Source organism: Hylobates moloch, unplaced genomic scaffold (assembly GCF_009828535.3).
Source record: "Hylobates moloch isolate HMO894 unplaced genomic scaffold, HMol_V3 SCAFFOLD_13, whole genome shotgun sequence".
In the NCBI taxonomy this organism is placed as follows: Eukaryota; Metazoa; Chordata; class Mammalia; order Primates; family Hylobatidae; genus Hylobates; species Hylobates moloch.
Window position 1 is genome coordinate 33,047,947 of NW_026652288.1, and position 21,813 is coordinate 33,069,759.

At 38.5% G+C, this 21,813-nt stretch overlaps 1 protein-coding gene across 6 annotated transcripts in view; it reads left to right on the forward strand.

The window, feature by feature from the left end:
- LTBP1 (latent transforming growth factor beta binding protein 1) overlaps window positions 1–21,813 on the forward strand; it is a 462,412-nt gene that overhangs the window by 355,615 nt on the left and 84,984 nt on the right. For all 6 annotated transcript variants that reach the window (XM_032172648.2, XM_032172650.2, XM_058426675.1 and 3 more), the window contains one exon: window positions 4,613–4,738. In XM_032172648.2, coding sequence (XP_032028539.1) covers window positions 4,613–4,738 — 126 coding nt within the window. The remainder of the gene's footprint in view (window positions 1–4,612; window positions 4,739–21,813) is intronic.

The window sequence follows — 21,813 nt, forward strand, 5'->3', positions numbered from 1 at the left end:
TCTCCAGCACCTATTGTTTCCTGATTTTTTAATGATGGCCATTCTAACTGGTGTGAGATGGTATCTCACTGTGGTTTTGATTTGCATTTCTCTGATGGCCAGTGATGATGAGCATTTCTTCATGTGTTTTTTGGCTGCATAAATGTCTTCTTTTGAGAAGTGTCTGTTCATGTCCTCTGCCCACTTTTTGATGGGGTTGTTTGTTTTTTTCTTGTAAATTTGTTTGAGTTCATTGTAGATTCTGGATATTAGCCCTTTGTCAGATGAGTAGGTTGCAAAAATTTTCTCCCATTCTGTAGGTTGCCTGTTCACTCTGATGATAGTTTCTTTTGCTGTGCAGAAGCTCTTTAGTTTAATGAGATCCCATTTGTCGAACCCAAATGTCCAACAACGATAGACTGGATTAAGAAAATGTGGCACATATACACCATGGAATACTATGCAGCCATAAAAAATGATGAGTTCATGTCCTTTGTAGGGACATGGATGAAACTGGAAAACATCATTCTCAGTAAACTATCGCAAGGACAAAAAACCAAACACCGCATGTTCTCACTCATAGGTGGGAATTGAACAATGAGAACTCATGGACACAGGAAGGGGAACATCACACTCCGGGGACTGTTGTGGGGTGGGGGGAGGGGGGAGGGACAGCATTAGGAGATACACCTAATGCTAAATGACGAGTTAATGGGTGCAGGAAATCAACATGGCACATGGATACATATGTAACAAGCCTGCACATTCTGCACATGTACCCTAAAACCCTAAAGTATAATAAAAAAAAATAAAAATAAAAATAAAAAAAAAAATGGACCAAGATTTCATATTGCATAAATTTAACTTCTAGAGTTCAGTCACACGGAACTAATTTAGTTATCTGATTCATTAATTGCACTACTCCATTCTCTCAATATATTAAATTTGTGTCTGTGGTTTGATATCACCTCTCAAATATGTGACTGCTCCAAACATACAGGGTTTTATTGACTATCAGTCATTATTAAATTGACTTCATTCTCTGTCACATTTATTCCTATTTTCCAGAATAAGTTAATATGTCTGAAAAATGTAAATCCAAATAAATGAGAAGCATTTCTGAAGTAGGTCTTAGTACTGTTCAAAGAATAGTGTCTGTGAATCTGTTTTATCACTCACCACCTCCTGTTAGAAGCTGTATATGATGGCATATATATACTCACCTCATTTTGAATTATCCCTTTTCGCTCTTTCACTAGAGGCAGTTTTGTGATCTTTCACTCTGCCTGAAGTTAGTAGCCTACTTTTCTCTAATCCCTTGATCATGTCAGCATTCTGTAGAGAGGTGTAGATTTCAGAGTTTGTTTAAATTCTGAAAATGTAATTGATGGCAATGCTAATAACCATGGACATGTTTGAATAACAGTGTGTGATAGGCATAAACTTTAAACCTTACCTAATGTTCTGAAAATACTTCTATATTCAGTAAGGCATTTTCAGTTGGAAGCATGTTTAAGATTTTCTTTCCCATACAAAACTAATGATGATATACAGACAGTATGGAAATTCCATGTTAATAGTCTCTTTAGAAATGTGGCAGGATACATTTGAGATTCAGAATGCAGTTCAGTTTCATGTTTTGATTTACGCATGCCAAATTACGAATTTCTGTGGAATCGCAGACCCATGAAAGAAACCCAACTTAAATATAGTCTGGCTTTCAGCTCGAAGTTACTAGCAGCATAGTTTAGAAATGCCTCAATAAGTACAATCCAAATTGAATGCATATGTTTCCCTAGTTCCAAATATTCATGTTGTTCTTTCTTAGCAGTTTCCTGGAAAAAAAAAGTCTAGGAATTCATCTTCAGTTCCTGTCGTCAAACTTTTTAGACAATTATTTGTGTTAATCGGTGACTTTTTTGATGTAAAAACTTTGTGCACATTATTCCCTATGCAAAGTTGCAAAGCAGGTAGTTTTTAAAGGACCACATTGAGGCACAGGATAAAATAAGAAGAGGGGTCTCAGGTAGCTGCTAGGGCTTAATAAGATGGATATAGGTCCTGAGCTTGATCCCCAAGCCAGTGGAACTTCATGCCACCTTCTTCCTCAGATAGAGGTAATTCTTGGGCAGCAGACTGGAAATAAAGAGTGGATCTGAGGACCAAAAGGAGGTCAAAATTCAAAGAGGATGGCCAATCTAAGATATTACCAATAGGTAGAGAACAAACATAGACAATATCAGAGATTTTATAAAAGAAGTAAAGAATTTCACAGAGTAAAATCATATTGAGAAATACATAAGTAGAAAATGATTCATTGGCCTTCCTTGAAATATCTAAAAACTAGTGACAGTAACAAGAATAGGAGCATTGTTAAGAAAGTATGAGTAATTCCTGTTGGGTTTCTTATTTTTATTCAGCGACGGGCAGGCCAAATAATCTGAATTATGTGACAGATGGAAGGGTAAAGAGTTCAAGATTAATAAAGGAAGATGGTTAAACCAATAATTGCCAGAATTTCTGTTTCACAGTAAGATCAACAAGTAAAAAAGAAGAGCTTCAGGAGATTCTGGCTATAGGGAAAGGGATGACTTTATTGAGGACCACTGGGTCAGTGGCTAAGCATGTTGTAGCAGCCAATAGGAAGAACATACAATCTGTACCTTTTCCCTGTTCTTACTAAGCTTTGCAGTATTCATGTGGGTTCCTGTACTGAAGACCTCTTTTGTAAGAGATAAACAGAGGGCCTACGAGACTTGGGGAAGATAGGAAAATGACCTTAGTGGAGCTATGCCTCCTGAATGCTGCTGCTAAGGACATGTGATCATTTTTATGACCCCCAATTAACTAAAAGAACCTTCACCAGTCACCATTCAGTTAGTGGAGAAGGAAAGTAACTGAGAAATTTTGTGGTGGACAAACATTCATAAGACCCTGCAGTGTACCCAATAGGAGTCAGGAACTCAGAGCTTTTCAACTGAGATCGCTTATCAAGGAGCCATCAGTGTAACGAGGGACACAGATGAGTAAACCAACAATTAGGCAGTTGCATGTATCAGAACCATTGTGAATAGGTGAACCTTTCTCTAGGTGCTTTATGTTGTCATCTTGGGCACTGTTAGCCAATATATTTAGAACTGGTTTGAAAGAGCCTTTTACTTAAACAGTCCATGTGTTATCAGTGTTTGGAAGTAGCCCTTGACCCTGGCCACGGGGAGCACAATTACACTGAAAACAAGCTGAGCATAAAGTCGACAACACAAGTGTATAGCATGATTTGTTCATGAGTCTTCTTAATAGTAGTTACTGCTTTTTGACCCTTTATTGTGTGGTAGGCACTGCACTGAGCCCTCATTCACTGATTTCATCATCGGAAACCATGTAAATACGAATTTTCATGGTCTAAAAGGCCTTCTCGGCCAAGCATGGTGGCTCACCTCTGTAATTGCTGCACTTTGGAAGGCGAAGACAGGAGGATCACTTGAGGCCAGGAGTTCCAGACCAGCCTGGGCATCATAGTGAGACCCCATCTCTGCTAAAAATTTAAAAAATTAGCCAGGCATGGGGCCAGTACCTTAGTGCCAGCTACTCGAGAGGCTGAGGAGAGAGGATTACTTGTGCCCTGCAGTCTGAGACTGCAGTGAGCCGTGATCATGCACTGCATTGCAGCCTGGGCAAAAGAGTGAGACCCTGTCTCTAAAATAAATAAATAGGCCTTCTTTTACTTGTATTTTATTTCTATTACCCATTTCCAATGAGTTATAGATTGGAATCTATTTCACTTATATATTCAGCAGACATTTGTGAAGTGCCATTTATGAGCCAAATACTATAAATAAGACATGTCTAGCCTTGCCCTTAAGAATCCCACATCCTGGCCAGACGCGGTGGCTCACGCCTGTAATCCCAGCACTTTGGGAGGGTGAGGCGGGCGGATCACAAGGTCAGGAGATCGAGACCATCCTGGCCAACATGGTGAAACCCCGTCTCTACTAAAAATACAAAAAATTAGCCGGGCGTAGTGGCGGGCGCCTGTAGTACCAGCTACTCAGGACACTGAGGCAGGAGAATGGCGTGAACCTGGGAGGCGGAGCTTGCAGTGAGCGGAGATCACACCACTGCGCTCCAGCCTAGGAGACAGAGCCAGACTCCGTCTCAAAAAAAACAAAAAAACAAAAAACAAAACTAAACAAAAAAAAAGAAGCCCACATCCTAGGGATGAATAGGCAGGAACATAACAAGGTACTACAGACTATAACAGCTGTGTGCGTGGCAATGGGAGAGGACAAAGAAGGACACAGCATCCTCACCAATGAAGAACATCTCTTAGAGTTGTGGAGTATTCCTCAAGCCCCATATGTCTAAAATAAGGGTAGCTTTGGGTTGAACCTATGAAATTGCTTTTTTTGCAGGTCAAAAATGATTGTACATTGGCTATTTTCTGACTCAACCTAAAGAGTTTCTCTCTCATAACTCAGCTTGTCCTGTGATTGATTTATGGACAGATAATATAGTCGTGCCACTAAATAAACGTCCAGCCATGTCATAATAGATTTCTTTACCATCTGTTTGATAGTATAAGGGAATAAAACCGATTTTTTTCAAGTTTTTAAGACTCTCTTTTAAATTACAGATATTAATGAATGTGAACATCCCGGGCTCTGTGGTCCTCAAGGGGAGTGCCTAAACACAGAGGGTTCTTTCCACTGTGTCTGCCAACAGGGTTTCTCAATCTCTGCAGATGGCCGGACGTGTGAAGGTAAGATAAACCACACGAAATCATATTGTTGTGTGATAAAAGAGAGAGGAGATTGCTTTCATTTATACAAAGACTTGAAGACACTAAGAGGTACTGCATAATTCAGAGCCTGAAAGCATGTATGCATCAAAGTAAAGCACACCTGAAAGCATAGCTCAGGGGTTGCTGGGATTTACGAACAGGATAACCTACGGTTATGATGATAAAAAGACTCACAGATGGCTCCACGACTGGTACTGAATTAATGAGTCGAAATGTGCAGGGACTGATAGGAGACATGTAAGAGACCTAAAGGAAAACTGTGGCAACTTCCCTTTCCCCTGGGACTCTGCTTCTTTTGATCGTGCTTCATGTAGATCGTCTTGATCATTCTGTATATAAAAAATGTCTCGCGGCTGGGTGCGGTGGCTCACACCAGCACTTTTGGAGGCTGAGGCAGGTGGATCACTTGAGACCAGGAGTCTAAGACCAGCCTGGCCAACATGGTGAAACCTCATCTCTACTAAATATACAAAAATTAGCCAGGTGTGGTGTTGGGTGTCTGTGATCCCAGCTACCTGGGAGGCTGAGGCAGAAGAATCGTTGTAACCCAGGAGGCAGAGGCTGCCGTGAGCCAAGATTGCACCATTGCACTCCAGCCTGGGCAACAAGAGCAAGACTCCATCTAAAAAAAAAAAAAAATGAAGGTCTTGCTTGATTTTTCTGTATCACTGTGAACAGATCTTCTAGAATTCTTCCCCTAATATCCTTATTTCCAAGGCAGTATATTTACTTACCTATCAGTATTTATTATCTCCTAAAAGCCAATTAAGTTGTAAGATGTTAAGATAATGCTGTTGGCTTCCTACTTACAACCTCTGTATGTTTGCAAGAATACAGCACTGGTTATTTTCATAAGATTTGTGTTCTTGATGACCTATTATAGCTTGCTAAATGGAGGAATAATTTACCTGAACCATTTTAAAAGTAAAATGAAAAGATTCCCGTAATCATAATTTCAGTTGATCTCTTTTGAGAATCTAGATTATTGAAACTCAGCTATATTTTAAAGAAGTAGATTGCAAAAGTTTCGTTCTGGGTCTAACATAGTGCCCAGATTCTTTGCTCTAAAAAATAGTGCAACAGGAAGTATCTGCTCTCCTTGCTAGTACCAGAATGGAACCAAGCCGAGTGCCAGCAACCAGGTTCATCTGAAACTAATTATTATATTGGGAGGAATAAACTGATCTTATAAAGAGCAGAAGATTGTTGAAATTACTCTCCTGCTGAGCAGACAAAACATGGACACCAGATTTGACTAGAATTGGGAGAGAGAGAGTTCAGGGTGGATTGAGCAAACAGATTGAGGGGTTTGGAAGGGATAGGAAGTTGGGAAATGGAAGAAAGCATCATAATAATGTGGGTGATGAGAGATTTAGAAGAAATCCATGCTTCAGTGGTTCAAGTTTTATGTTATTTTTATATTTGGAGCTTTGAGACCAGAGCTTTTAGAAAAGACACTCCATGAATACATACATTCCTCTGCAGAGATTACAATATTCCTCAGCTTGAAGGATAGGGTGCAAGCCCATCCGAGTCACTGATGAAACAGATTTGCAGAATTCCTAAACTCCAGAAAGATGCAGGTTTGCTTCTGTGCTTAGCTCTAAATCATGGATGGTAAAGGCTTGCTTCAGTAACAAACAGTCTGTGGTATAACTACCGATGGTTGTGCCATGCAAAATTATATTCAGAAAAAAAAAGTGACCTCAAGTGCTCACTAGTCAAAGCTGTTTTTCCAAAAGAATATACTGAACATAAACATATTCACATTTATTATGTCTTTTGCACTTACTAATTATTTAACTCCATACTTTATTAACACAGATTTCTGCAACCTGAGAGTTGCATAATCACTGTAATTTAGTTGCAGCTCTAATTTTGTTGGTCATTTACTTGGCAAAGACTTGAATTTAAAAATGTGGTTTTAGAAAACTTGTAATGCTTTATAAATTACTGTACTCATTGAGTATACTCTTTGTGACACTTGGTCCGTACTGCCTTGACTCCAGAACCTGGACAATTTTATAAGTAATGAAATGCAAGTTAGAATATTATGTTGGTATTATACGTGGTAGTATAACTAGAAATCTCCATAATTATTATGCATGTTATTCTCTTTCTGGAATAAGTTCTGCATGGATTTTATTTTTTATGGGCTTAATCCAATATTCTAAATTGGTCCAAATTTCCCTTTGTTAGACTCAGTCTGAAACTTATGGCAGTAGTGCTATGTCCTGATTCTACCTCTGGCTGTGCTGCAGGACAAAGCCAGCTCATGTGATCAGTATTCAGCAATGAGGCTGATGTGTGATTGAAATTTAGCAATGGAGCAGTTGTACATAGGACTTGAACTAACACTGAAAGTGGCTGGCATTCTTATCTCATGACCATTTACTGATTTTCTTCTGAACTTCTGTTTGAGGAGCTGAAGCCGCGTTGACACCAGAGCTGACCTGCCCTGCTCTAAGCAGGGCTAAATAACTCCCACATAGCTGAAGGAAGGAGGGCCCTTCCCTGATTTCCCATGACTTGGAGAAGTGTCAGCATCTGGTCGTAGTTAATGAACCACAATGAAGAGGCAAACTCTGTCAATATGAATTGTCTTAAGTGTAGCATGGCAGCTTCTATAGCAATAAAAATGGCACCACTGTCTCCTTCCTTTCCCTTACATGTATAGGTTGAGTTTTCCTCATCTGAAAATCCAAAATCTAAAGCACTCCACATTCTAAAACTTCGTGAGTGCAGATATGATGCTCAAAGGAAATGCTCATTGAGCATTTCAGATTTTAGATTTTTGGATTAGGGATGCTCAACAGGTAAAAATAATGTACACATTCCAAAATTACCACCCCCCCCCCCGAAAAAAATCCCAAATCTGAAATACTTCTAGCCCTAAGCATTTTGGATAAGGGATATTCAATCTGTATATGGTACTCTGGGATACATACCTGGGAGAGGAAGGAGAAACACTGTGGTTCTCCCATATAAGAAAAAGAATGGTGTAATTCACAGTTCAAGTAAAGTGGGAAGTAGGTGGTGGGTGGGCAGCTATTTGTCATTTATTCACTCAGTAACCAGTATTTACTGAGTTCCTATCTGGTTCCAGGCCCTGTTCCAAGGGTAAAACATACAATTCTTGCCTACATGAAGCCTACATTCCATTAGGGGAACTGGGGATAAAGAAGCTAATGGTATGTGTAGGATACATTAAGTGTTTATAACATAGCATAGTTGCCCTTTCTGGATATAAATAAGTGCAGAGTGTAACGTGTCATATATAATATAATACACAGGATATTTTTTTCAAATCCCAGACTTAGATGTCAGGAAATTGCAGGGGAACAGGACTCTTCTGATTGGCTTCTGCTACACTTCCCTTTCCTCTCTCAGTTATAGTTCATCTCCTCCTGCCACCTTCCTTTCATGCTATAGCCAGAGCTTTTATCTTGTGTATTAAAACAAAGGAAACTTTTTCTTTCACTCAGCTCATTGTTTTATGGTCCATTTGACCATATCCTTTGTTTAGCAAAAAATCATAATTCTTTTGCCTTTTTATTTTTGCCCTTTTTTATTGTGGAATTTTAATTCACATGAAAAATACTCATCATCAAGCCTGGACAACATAGCAAGACCCTGTCTCTACAAAAAAAAATTTTTTTAATTAGCTGGACATGGTGGCTCATGTCTATAGTCCCAGCCATTCAGGGGACTGAGGCGGGAGGATCACTTGAGCCCAGGAGTTCAAGGCTGCAGTGAGCTATGGTTGCGCCACTGTACTCCAGCCTGGGTGACAGAGCCAGACCCTGTCTCTTAAAAAAAAGAAAATCTGGCCAGGCACGGTGGCTCATGCCTGTAATCCCAGCACTTTGGGAGGCCAAGGCAGGTGGATCACCTGAGGTCAGGAGTTTGAGACCAGCCTGGCCAACATGGTGAAACCCCATCTCTACTAAAAATACAAAAATTAGCTGGGTGTGGTGGCAGGCGCCTCTCATCCCAGCTACTCAGGAGGCTATGGCAGGAGAATCACTGGTACCCAGGAGGCAGAGGTTGCAATGAGCCGAGATTGCGCCATTGCACTCCAGCCTGGGCAACAAGAGTAAAACTACACCTCAAAAGAAAAAAAAATCCTTATCATTGCATTCATAAGCTGATTTGAGATTCAGTCTCTTCATCATCAGTAGAATGTGTGGGGGAGAAAATTAGGGAAACTTGTAGTAATCAGATTCCTAGGGGTCACCATGTCTGTCCCATGGCCCATGGGGAAAAACCTCCTGGTCTCTGACTTTGTGTCACCTCTTTTCCGTGCCTCCTTTCTTGCTGCACTTGGCCAGGAACAACTGTGCTCTCCCAGTTGTGTGCCCAGGCTGAGCAAGGGCTTATGTGACTGCCGTGGAGTCCGGCACACCCCCTATCTCTAGGCTCCCTGTGCACTCCATCCTGTTCACATGATACAGTGGCCATGTTCATCTAGCAGGGACCCCAAGGAGCCCAGCCACACAGAGAGAGCACCAGCAGCTTATAGGACCTGGCACCTTTCCCTCCGGTGTTGGCCAGGCTTGGTTAGTCACGGCTAATTAGACCTCCAAACCATGGCCAAAATCACTCCCGGAAGTATTGTCTTTTAGAAAGCATCCTCATTCGTTCCTTCATTTGACAGATACTTATTGTCTACCTGTGTGCCATCAACTGTTCTAGGTACTGGGGCCTTGTCAGTGAAGAACAACGAAAGATCCCCACTTACTTGGAGGCAATAAACTAATAGATAACTAAGATGTTAGAAAGTGTGATAAAGGCTGGGCATGGTGGCTCACACCTGTAATCCCAAGCACTTTGGGAGGCTGAGGCGGGTGGATCACTTGAGGTCAGGAGTTCGAGGCCAGCTTGGCCAACATGATGAAACCCCGTCTCTACTAAAAATACAAAAATTAGCTGGTTGTGGTGGTGCATACCTGTAATTCCGGCTACTCAGGAGGCTGATGCACGTGAATTGCTTGAACATGGGAAGTGGAGGTTGCAGTGAGCCAAGATCACACCACTGCTCTCCAGCCTGGTGACAGAGCAAGACTGTCTCAAAAAGAAAAAAAAGTGTGATAAACTCTGTGAAAAAAGAAAAAAAGGTAGAGCACAATATGGGGGACCTGAAGGGTAGAGCAGGAAGTGGCAAGCTGCCTTGATGCTAACTGGGGTGGTCAGGATCGGCTATTCTGCTTCTGTAAGTGAAAGAAATACGAAAATTTTCTGAGTGAAGAAATGAAGCCATATGAAGTGCCTGTCTGTTCAAACTGGTCTTCTACTGGCGAAGTGATAAAAGCCCATCAATAAATAGGTAAGGGAGCATGAGATGGCAGCCGAGGACTTTCTTCCAACTGTCAACATGAATTCTATTGCCCAGACAAGAATAGAAAATCAGATAAAGTACAACGCCAAGAGTTGTAAACACTTGATGTAAACTGTGGACTTTGGATGATAATGATGTAAGAGTTCATCAGTCATAACAACCGTACCAGTCTGGTGCAGGAGACTGGCAGTGGTAGATGCTGGGGGCTGGTGTGAGGGAGACAGGATATAAATGAAAACTCTCTGGGTAATCTTGTTGGGAATGTAAAACTGCTCTTAAAGTCTTTTTGAAAACTCAGACATATTTTTGGCATTAGCTTTTTTTTATTGGAAAGGAAAAATGAAAACCTTTCATTTTATTAATAATTATATATTCCACTCCTGTATTTTCTTCTCTTGGATGATGATGGTGATATTATTTCTCACTTTTCAAAATAATACCCTGGATTGAGTATGGGATCAGCAGCTTCTGCGCCTAGTTTTCAAAAATGATTCTACCATTTGATTGAAAAATTGAGCACTGCAAGATTGGAAGGGGGCTTCTTGTCACATCTAGCCTGAACTCTGACTCCCACAGTATACCCAAAGTATTCAGGAATCAAGTCCTATTGCTAAACATCTATAGAGACTCTAACCCCATAACCTTCTTGGGTATTTACTATAAATCACTCCTTGCTTACACATTCATCTGAAATGGAAACTGGTAAAAATTGCCAGTGTGTTGACGTGTACTGAGAGTAGTGATACCACAACCGAGAGAAGATGGATTCCAACTCTCAGGCTAATTTTGTATTCATTGGGAACCAGAAAACACAATAAAGACAACATTGCCAATCAAAAAAGTAACAAATTGGGAGCAGACGTGGGGTTTGTTTTCACACTTTTAGTACATTTTCTATGAACGGGGGAGAATGAAAGCGTAAAGCCAAGGACAGTGTCCCAAGGCAGTTGGTGGTTTTGTGGCGTGGATATAGAACTTTATCACCAAAGAGAAAATGTTTTTGAAAATGATTTAGCCAAGTGGGATGCTGAAGAACTCTGACACAGTAATATATTACATGTGGTGTGCTTAGCCCAAGATTTTCAGGTTTTTAGGAGTTTTTGGGTCTGAAACTGAAAACTGTACTAAGAGATGATGATTTTAGTATTTCTTAGTAGAGAGAATTTTAACAACAGAATCCACTCTCTTCCATGTGTAAAAAGAAAAAGGATCATACAACATTCTAGATAAAGAAAGAAAGTGGCTTCCAGCTATAAAAGCTACTGTTCACACTCACTCTTCCTGTGAATGTACTTCTGCAGAAGTAAGTGAAAATGAATGTTTAAATCATTAGGGAGAGAGCTGAGGAAATTTTTCTGGAATGAGTTGCTTTTGGACTTGAAATGCCGATTTTCCATGCATTGCTTGATTGTCTTCCATATATCAACATTTGTATAAAGAAATTCATAATAGTAGCAAAAAATTCGAGAGCTCTTCCTAAGCCTTTTTTTTTTTTTTTTTTTTTTTTTTTTTTATCACTGCCGACCTTTTCAAACCCCAGAGCTATGGAAATCATCTGTTCATAGAAGGAGAAGTAAACACTTTCCTTGCAGCCAACAAATAGGCAGAAGACTGCCAGAAAGTGAAGTCTGTGACTAGGCTAGCTGACCTTGCATACCGTATACTGACATCCACTCATGCTCTGGATGCTGGGCGTCCTACATCTGACTCCTTTGATGTCAACAACCCGAGTCCTTTTTAGATCATGAAAGGTTATTGTAAGCAGTGTTTTTGTACTTGAGACCTAAACTGTAATGTTTCATACACATATTCCAGAAGCAGTTACTTTTTAGACATCCGATAGAATATTAAGCAACTATCTTGGTCTCCCACTATGAGTGGACTGGAGATACATTATATATCTGATTGCATGATTTTATTAAAACAGTAGCAAGAATAATGTATAATAGCATTCACTGAGTTCTTATTACAAGCTAGGCACTATGCCAAGTGCATTGCACCTGTCTTGTCATTTAATCTTCACAATAAACCTGTAAGTAGGTTAAGTATTAATTGGTTTAATTTTGGCTGCAACAAACAGCTTAGGATGAGGAAATTTATTATATGAATGAGAAGTATAGTACAAGATTGTTACCTCTTGCCTCCTGTAGGTCCCTATTTAAATGCTGTTTCCTTAGTGAACCGGTTTCTGACCGTTCTTTCTCAGATTCACTTACCCTGTAATGAATGAATGAATTCACTTCCTGTTCTTTTTTTTTTTTTTGCTTTTTTTATTTCTTTACCGCCTTATTCTACTTCTTTACCTTGTTTGTTGTTCTTTGTCACACTCCATTGCTAGACTTTCAGGCCAGTGAAATCGGGATTGTTTTCTGTATTTTTTACAGCTCTGCATGCCATTGGGAATACAGATGCTACTCAATTTATGATAGGGTTATGTCCTCATAAATGGAAAGTCAAAAATGCAAATACACCTAACCTACCGAACATTATAGCTTAGCCTAGCCTGCTTCTAGCATGTTCTAAACGTGCTCAGAACACTTTAACACTAGGCTATAGTTAGGCAAAACCATCTAGTACAAAAAAACCCGATTTTATAATAAAGTGTTGAATATCTCATGTAATATATTGTACTGAAAGTGAACAACAGAATGGTTGTATGGGAACTCGCAGTACAGTTTCTACTGAATGCATATTGCTCTTGTACCTTCATAAAGTAAAAAAATTGACCGGGCACGGTAGCTCACGCCTGTAATCCCAGCACTTTGGGAGGCCGAAGCAGGCAGATCACCTGAGGTCAGGAGTTTGAGACCAGCCTGGCCAACATGGTGAAACCCCATCTCTACTAAAAATGCAAAAAATTACCCAGACGTGGTGGCACACACCTATAGTCCAGCTACTTGGGAGGCTGAGGAAGGTGAATCACATGAGCCCGGGAGGCGAGTGAGCTGAGATCACACCATTGCATTTCACCCTGGGTGACAGAGCAAGACTCTGTCTCCAAACAAACAAACAAACAAAAAATCCTACGTGGAACTATCCTAATTTGGAGACCATCTGTAATTAGTTGGGGCACAATACGTATTTGGCAAATGAATCAAGGGAGGAAGGGACAGTCTGTAGCTCATCCTGGACTACTAGGAAACATTCTTAATAAGATTACTCCAAACTGAATGTGATGTACATTTCTGTGAAGCCTTCCCTATTTTTTGAAGACTTAATTATCTAATGCACACCCTGCATAACTACTGGGTGTAGTAATGGTTAAGAAGTTATGCTGGTGAGTTTGGCTACATGGGCTTGAACTCTTGTTCCAGCGCTTCTAAGCTGTGTGAACTTGGTGAGTGCTTCAGATCCCCCTCTGTATAGTAAGGATAATAATAGCACCTACATGGAGTTGATGTGTGTTGGCAAGTATCCGCTGAGAGTGGAGTAGCCCCTAGAACATACTCAATGAATGTGAGCTATTGTTACTATTTTAGCACTTCTTATACTATCTTGGTCTCCCACTATGAGTGGACTGGAGATACATTATATATCTGATGGCATGATTTTATTAAAACAGTAGCTAGAATAATGTATAATAGCATTCACTGAGTTCTTATTACAAGCCAGGCACCTTAGTTACAGCAGTCCTTCCTTATCTGCAATTTTACTTTATGTGGTTTTAGTTACCATGGTCAACCACAGCCTACAAATATTATAGTATTTTGAGAGAGACTACAATCACATAACTTTTGTTACAGTATATTGTTATAATTGCCTTGTTTTATTATTACTAATTCTTACTGTGCCTAATTTATAAATTAAACTTTATCATAGGTATGTATGTATGTATGTATGTATACGGAAAAAAAAAGTAGTATATATATGGTTCAGTACTATTTGCGGTTCCAGGCACCCATGGGGGATTTTGGAACATATCCTCCACCAATGAAAAGGAATGACTGTATTGTCATTGGTTTCCTTACTATGTGAGCATCTAAAAGGAGGGAAACATTTAACAACTGTTTTATTTTTATACCGTCAATGCTTACAACATATATAACATGCAGATTAAAGAAGTATTTGTGAATGAAATTGTATGGTATTTCCAAGTTCATGTCCTGATATTGATGAATTACCATATTCTATCTTTTTTTTTTTTTTTTTTTTTTTTGAGACGGAGTCTCCTTCTGTCACCCAGGCTGGAGCGCAGTAGCGTGATCTCGGCTTACTGCAACCTCCGCCTCCTGGGTTCAAGCGATTCTCCTGCCTTACGCTCCTGAGTAGCTGGAACTACAGGCATGTGCCACCACACCCGGCTAATATTTTTTGTTTGTTTTTAGTAGAGACAGGGTTTCACTCTGCTAGCCGGGATGGTCTCTATCTTCTGACCTTGTAATCCACCCACCTCGGCCTCCCAAAGTGATGAGATTACAGGCATGAGCCACCGCACCTGGCCTCTATTTTTAAACCCCAAATTTATTTTAAATCATATAGAATATAGTATAGTAATTCATTTGTATATAATTTGCTTTAATTCTTCACACTTTGTTTTCCCTGAGAGTTTCATATGACTCTTTTCCGTTCACCCACAAAGTAGTTCCAGCTTTAAGTCATTCCCTGTATCAAGGGCTAGTAAGCTGACAGCCAGCACTGATGCTTGTTTGCATTTGAGCATTGGAGCTGTTATTTCTAGAGGTACGCTGTCTATTTTCTGTGGTTTTATAACTGATCTTTCTTGGCCTCCTATTTGAATGTAGAAAGAGAAAAATTAGAATAGCGAAAAAAGTGAGAATTTTTTGGCTGATTTTATGTTGCCTCTGAGGCCTAAGTGTCAAAAAGATGAATCTGGGGTTTGGTATGTTTGGCCTGTCTGTAGGGCTTTCTCCCAGTCCTCACTGGCAGCACCTTTTAGTGTAAGAAAAGCTATATGAAAAGAGAAAGCGACAGCATGGATCTAAATTTAGAAGACATTTATTTTTCTTAATCCCAGATATAAATATGTAAAACTATTACATTAATTCCGAGACTATCCAGTGGTTATATATAATTATGTAAAGACAAAGTAATGGAGCATTTTAAAAACTTAGAACAGTGTAAAACAAAATGTATATTTCACATTTATCTTTTATGAGTAATTGGAAGAAATTTGCAAATGAAGTTAAGATTTTCCCTTAATATCTAAAGAACTTTTTCTGAATATCATGGAATTTATTTATAATGGAGCTAAAACACTCCACTTTTTTGAGATTGTTCCTTGTATCATAGTAAACTGTAATTCTTTACCTACAGGCATAGAAAGGTGGATTTTGGGGGCTTTCTTCTTTTTTTCCTTTAAAAATTTTAGAAGTATTTCTTTTCTGTAACAAATTCAAATCCTCCTCATACACTTTTTCTGTTTTATACACTGCCAGCCCCCATGGTAGAAAGAAATAGGAAGAAAGTGTCTTTAAATTTAGAAATATACTTTGGTTCTCTTTTGCTATAAAGAATCACAGATGACTTATAGTGTTTATAGTTTTTGCTTTTGTTTAAAAAAAGTGTTTTGTGTTTCATTAAATATATACTACTTTTCAATCTAATTCAGAATATTGCTTTAAAACGTCCCAGATACTCAGTTTTGAATTTTCATGTATAATATCAAGGTTTTATTATAATTGAACAAACATCTGGCACACACAATGGCTTTCTCACGCAGCACCTCTCAACTCCACCCCGTTTCTCCATTCATGGAGTGGGGAAGATACATGCCCAGCATAAACTGCCTGTTTGCAAAGCTGTTAATGACATAAATGCCCTTTCCAGATACAAAACCTGAGCTTTGTGAGCTCCCCCAATGAGGAAAACTGTTTGGAACAAACCACTTTCCCCGTTTTCCTGGTCATTCACTGAATGAGCTTGTTGATAGAGTTCGAAATGTAAATGCTGGCATACTTTTATTGGATTAAAAAAACACTTAATCTAAACTGACTTCAGTCATGAGGATATTCATTCTTGACCTTATTTGGGATGATAAAGAGAGAATCTTCTATACATTTACCCTGCTTTTTTTGTCTTCAAGGCCTACTGAAAATGAGAATGAGGGATGTAATTTATTTATTTATTTTTTGGAGGCGGAGTCTCTCTCTGTTACTCAGGCTGGAGTGTAGCGGTGTGATCTCAGGTCATTGCCGCCTCCGCCTCCTGGGTTCAAGAGATTCTCCTGCCTCAGCCTCCCCAGTAGCTGGGATTACAGGCACGTGCCACCACACCTGGCCAACTTTTGTATTTTCTTAGTAGAGAAGGGTTTCACCATGTGGCCAGGCTGGTCTCAAACTCCTAACCACGTCAGTCTCCCAAAGTGCTAGGATTACAGGCATGAGCCATTGCACCTGGCTGATATAATTTAAATACTTTAACAATTCTTAGGACTCTTGGGTGTTCAAAAAAATCAAGATGTTTAAAAATGCATTTTATATTTTACCCTTCTGTAAAAAAAATTTACTGTTTATTTTTAAACGTTTGAAAGGACATGTGGAATGGGGAAAGGAACCAGGCCTGGGAGCCCACTCTCAGTGATTCAGATAGACTCTGGGAAGGGGGTGAGTCCAGTGAGGGCCCTGGAGACCTGGACTGATCCAGACCCAGTGTCTCCTTATGAATGCTTTACAGTAAACTATGACCTATCTTTTGAACATGAAATAGGTCTTACTTCCGTCTTCTATTATTTTTTAAAACATTCATAATCCCAAAGCCTGATGTCTTAGAATTATTATTAGGATTGCATTCTGTTCTGAATATATAACAATGCTGTTGTAATTCTAAGAAAATGATTTTTTTAAAATTCCATAATAATTCTCTATCACCTTCTACAAGACTAAAGAACAGTAGAATACTGAAGACAGAGGATTCAAATAACTCCCATGACATAGAGTGGGTCATGTACAAATGGAGTTGAGTTTTTAAGGAAAGATATATTAAATTACATATGTTTCTTATTTTTGCTTATATTCCTTTTTTTTTTTTTTTAAAGTAGCTTGACTGCATTTTGCAGTTGGAGAAAAAAATAAGTTATAGGGTATTAGAGTGTCTTCCAATAAGCAGATAGGAAGTGGTGGTCAAGATGAATACTCAGAGTGCCTTAATATTTCAGTCTAATATATATGCCACAATACCTCTAACCCATGGGAAATAGAAAAAGCAAAGTTAGCTTTTGAAATGGTAAGAGAGTCTCTAACCAGGAAATGCAGCAGTGTGGATTATCTCTTTTTTTCAGTAAACATTCAAGTTGGTGTTTAAAATGCATGTAGAAGGCCAGGTGCAGTGACTCACGCCTGTAATCCCAGCACTTTGGGAGGCCGAGGTGGGTGGATCACGAGGTCAGCAGTTCGAGACCACCCTGACCAACATGGTAAAACTGGTCTCTACTAAAAATACAAAAATTAGCCGGGCGTGGTGGCACACGCCTGTAATCTCAGCTACTTGGGAGGCTGAGGCAGGAGAATTACTTGAAACTGGAAGGTGAAGGTTGCAGTGAGCCAAGATCGCGCCACTGCACTCTAGCTTGGGCAACAAGAGCGAGACTCTGTCTCAAAAAAATAAATAAATAAATAAAAATAAATAAAATAAAAATAAAATGCACGTAGAAAAGTGCCTAAATCATAAGGCCACCACTTGACAAGCATTTATAGTGAGCATACCTGGTAACCAGCCCCCTGAACCTCCCTCAAACTTCCTCGTGATTATTCTCCACCCTCATATCCATTACTCATACATAGCACTTACCACTATCCTGACTTCATTACTGTAGATTCTTCTGCCTGGTGTATTAGTCTGTTCTCACACTGCTAGGAAGAAATACCAAAGACTGAGTAATTTATAAAGGAAAGAGGTTTAATTAATTCACAGTTCATTGCTGGGGAGGCCTCAGGAAACTTACCGCCATGGTGGAAGGCAAAGGAGGAGCAGGTACCTTCTTCACAGGGCGGCAGGATGGAGTGAGTGCAAGCAGGGAAAATGCCAGACACTTAAAAAATCATCAGATCTCATGAGACTCACTCACTATCATGAGAACAGCATTGGGGAACCCACTCCCATGATCCACTTGCCTCCACCTGGTCCTGCCCTTGATACATGGGGATTATGGGGATTACAATTCAAGGTAAGATTTTGGGTGGGGACACAGCCAAACCATATCACCTGCTTTTGAACATTAGCTACATGTAATCATAATATGTACTCCTTTGTCTCTGGCTTCTTTTATTCGACATTGTATTTGTAAGCTTCATCTGTCTTGTCATGTGTAGTAATCCATTTCTTTTCATTGCTATATAGTATTTCATTGTATACTACATTATGTATCCATTCTACTGTTGATGGTCATTTGGCTTGCTTCCTATGTGAGGCTGTTGTGAATAAACTTCCTGTGAATATTCTTGAACATGACTTTTCGTGGGCATAATCACTAATTTCTGTTGGATATCACTAAGAAGTGTAATTTCTGGGTCATAGAATATATGTATGTTTCACTTGCATATATATAGCCGGTTTTTCAGAGTACCAGTTTACACTGCTACCAGCAAAGGGTAAGAATCTCAAATCCACATTTTCATCAATAATTGGTATTGTCATTCCTCTTAAGGTTTAGCCATACTGAGTAAAGGTATCTCATTATGGTCTCAATTTGTGTTTCCCTTGTGAAGATATATCTTTTAACAACTTGTCATACCCTTATTGGCCCTTTGGATATTGTTTTTGTTACCTAATTCTGCATAACAAACTTCCTCAAACTGAAGTGCTCAAAACAACTATTTTAATGGCAACTTAAGGTGAACTCAAGTTATTCATTTTAATGAAGTCCAGTGTTTTAATTATCTTATTTCAGATCAGTATTTCTTACGTCTAGAATCTTTGCAAACCCTAAAGTCATTAAGGTACTGTTATGTTGTCTTCTAAAAGCTTTATTGTTTTTACATTTTAAATTTGGATTTGTAAGGCCCCTGAAGTTTTTTTGCATATGGTGAGAAATAGGGGTCAAGATTTCTTCATTTCCTAAATGGACATCAAATTAGGTCATCATTATTTATTGAAAAGAGTGCCTTTTGTCCGGGCGCGTTGGCTTACGCTTGTAATCCCAGCACTTTGGGAGGCCGAGGCGGGCGGATCACGAGGTCAGGAGATCGAGACCATGGTGAAACCCCGTCTCTACTAAAAATACAAAAAATTAGCCGGGCGTGGTGGCAGGTGCCTGTAGTCCCAGCTACTCGGAGAGGCTGAGGCAGGAGAATGGCGTGAACCCGGGAGGCGGAGCTTGCAGTAAGCCGAGATTGCGCCACTGCACTCCAGCCTGGGCGACAGAGCGAGAATCCGTCTCGAAAAAAAAAAAAAAAGAAAAGAGTGCCTTTTTCCCACTAATCTGAAACTTTTTTATTAACCATGGAGTCAGACATGTATGAATACATTTCTGCATTATTCATATTATTTAATAGGCTTATCTGTCTTTGTACCAGTAGTACATTGTTTTAATTACAGTAGCTTTATAATGATATAATGAATTTTAATGTTTTGTGCTGTCAATTCTAAATTCTTCAATTCTGTTCTTGAGATTGTCACAGCTATTCTTAGCCCTTTGCATTACTATATAAATTTTACAAAACTGCTGGGATTTTGATTGTAATTGAGTTGAATCAATAGATCAATTGGGGGAGGTTTGGCATTTTACAGTATTGAGTCATCTAATCTGTGAATACAACACACCCCTCTATTAGGGTTTCTTTCATTTGTCTTAGTGTTTTGTTGGAGATTTTTGTATAAAGTCTTGCACAGCTTATTTAAGACTTATTCCTAGGTCTTTAATATTTGCATGTGGTTGTGAATGGTATTAAAATTTTTTTACCCTTATAATTGTTTGTTACCGGTATATAGAGCTAAATTGGCTTATTGTACATTGAACTTGTATCCATGACCTTGCTAAATCTACTTGTAAATTCTAGCAGTTTATATGCGGATTTCTTTGCATCTCCTACATATACAATTATGTTGTATAAGTAATGCCAGTTTTATTCCTTCTCTTCTGATAAGCATACTTTTATTTCCTTTTCATGTCTTACTGTACTGTCTAGGACCTCTACTGCAATGTTGACTAGAAGTGGTGACAGCTTGCTTGTCTCTTTCCTGATGTCAGCAGTGAACACATTTAATATGATGCTTGCCATAGGTTGTTTTTTTTTTTCTTAATAGATATTCTTTATCAGATAAAGAAGTTCCCTTATATATCTGGTTTGCTAATGTTCTTTATTATGCTTGGTTTTGAATTTTAACAGATGGTTTTTCTGCATCTATTGAAATAATTATATTATTTTCTTCTTCTGTTAATGTGGTGAATTATGTTGACTGGATTTAAAACAAGACAAAAATTTGTTTTCCTTATAGCAGTCTAAGCTTCAGTAATCTAGGGCTGATAATACAGGTCTATAATACAGGGACCCAGACAATATCTACTTTTTGCTTTTCTTTTCTGGACTCAGGTTTTCTCCATCATGGTCTCAAAAAAAAAAAAAAAAAAAAAAAATCCTTGAAGAATTCACCAGTAAGGTCATTTGTGCCTGGAATGTTTGTTTTTGTTTTCTTTTGTTTTTGTGCCTATGCATTATAAAGGTTTTTAAATTGCAGTTAAGATTTCACTAATAGATAAAATAATATTCAGGCTTTTGACTTTTCATGTCAGTTTCAGTAAGTTTTGTTTTTCAAGGAATTTATCCATTTAGGTAAAATTTCATGTTTATTTGCACAAAATTATTTATAATATCCTCTTCTCTGTATATATGTAGTGATGTCTTTTTTAAAACTTCAGTAATTTGTGCTTCTGTTTCGCTCTTGATCAGTTTTCCTAGGGTTATTAGTCATTTCAAAGAAACAACTTTTGTTGATTTTTTTCTCTTTGTTTTCTATTTTATTAATTTTTGCTTTTATATTTATTATTTTTTCTATATTTTTTGTACTTACACTTTGGGGTTTAAATTGTCTTTATTTCTAACTACTTGAAGTAGATCTTTAAATCATTAGATTATCAATCTTTTAATATTTGTATTTATAGGTATATATTTCTTTCTAAGAATGGCTTTATCTGCATCCATAAGTTTTGATATGTTATATTTTGTTATTTACATAAAATATTTCTAAAGTTCATTGTCATTTTTTTCCTTTGACCAATGAATTATTTAGAAGTATTTCACTTAATATCCAGATGTTTGGGTATTTTCTGGTTAACTGTTTGTTACTGATTTCTACCTTAAAACCACTATGGCCAGAGAATATACTCTAAATGACTTCAATCCTTGAAATTTGTTATGGCACAGAATATTATCAATTTTAGTAAATAGTCCTTGTCTGTTTGAAAACAATTTATATTATGCAGCTGGACCTATATGTCAATTAGGGCCAGTTTGTAAGTTGCGTTGTTAAAATCATCTATATCCCTACCGATTTTTTGTCTGCTTACTATATAAATGACTGAGGAGTATCTTATAATCTCCCGTTATTATTATGGAGATTTGTCTGCTTCTTTAGTTTGTCATTTTTATTTTATATATTTTATGAAAGTATAATTAAATATAGAATTGTTATATCTTCCCGGCATAGTGACCCTTTCATCTCTTTGAAATGTTTTTTTTTTTTTGTCTGTACCAATGCATCTTGCCTCCGAGCTATTTTTGTCTTTTATTAGTATAGCTAC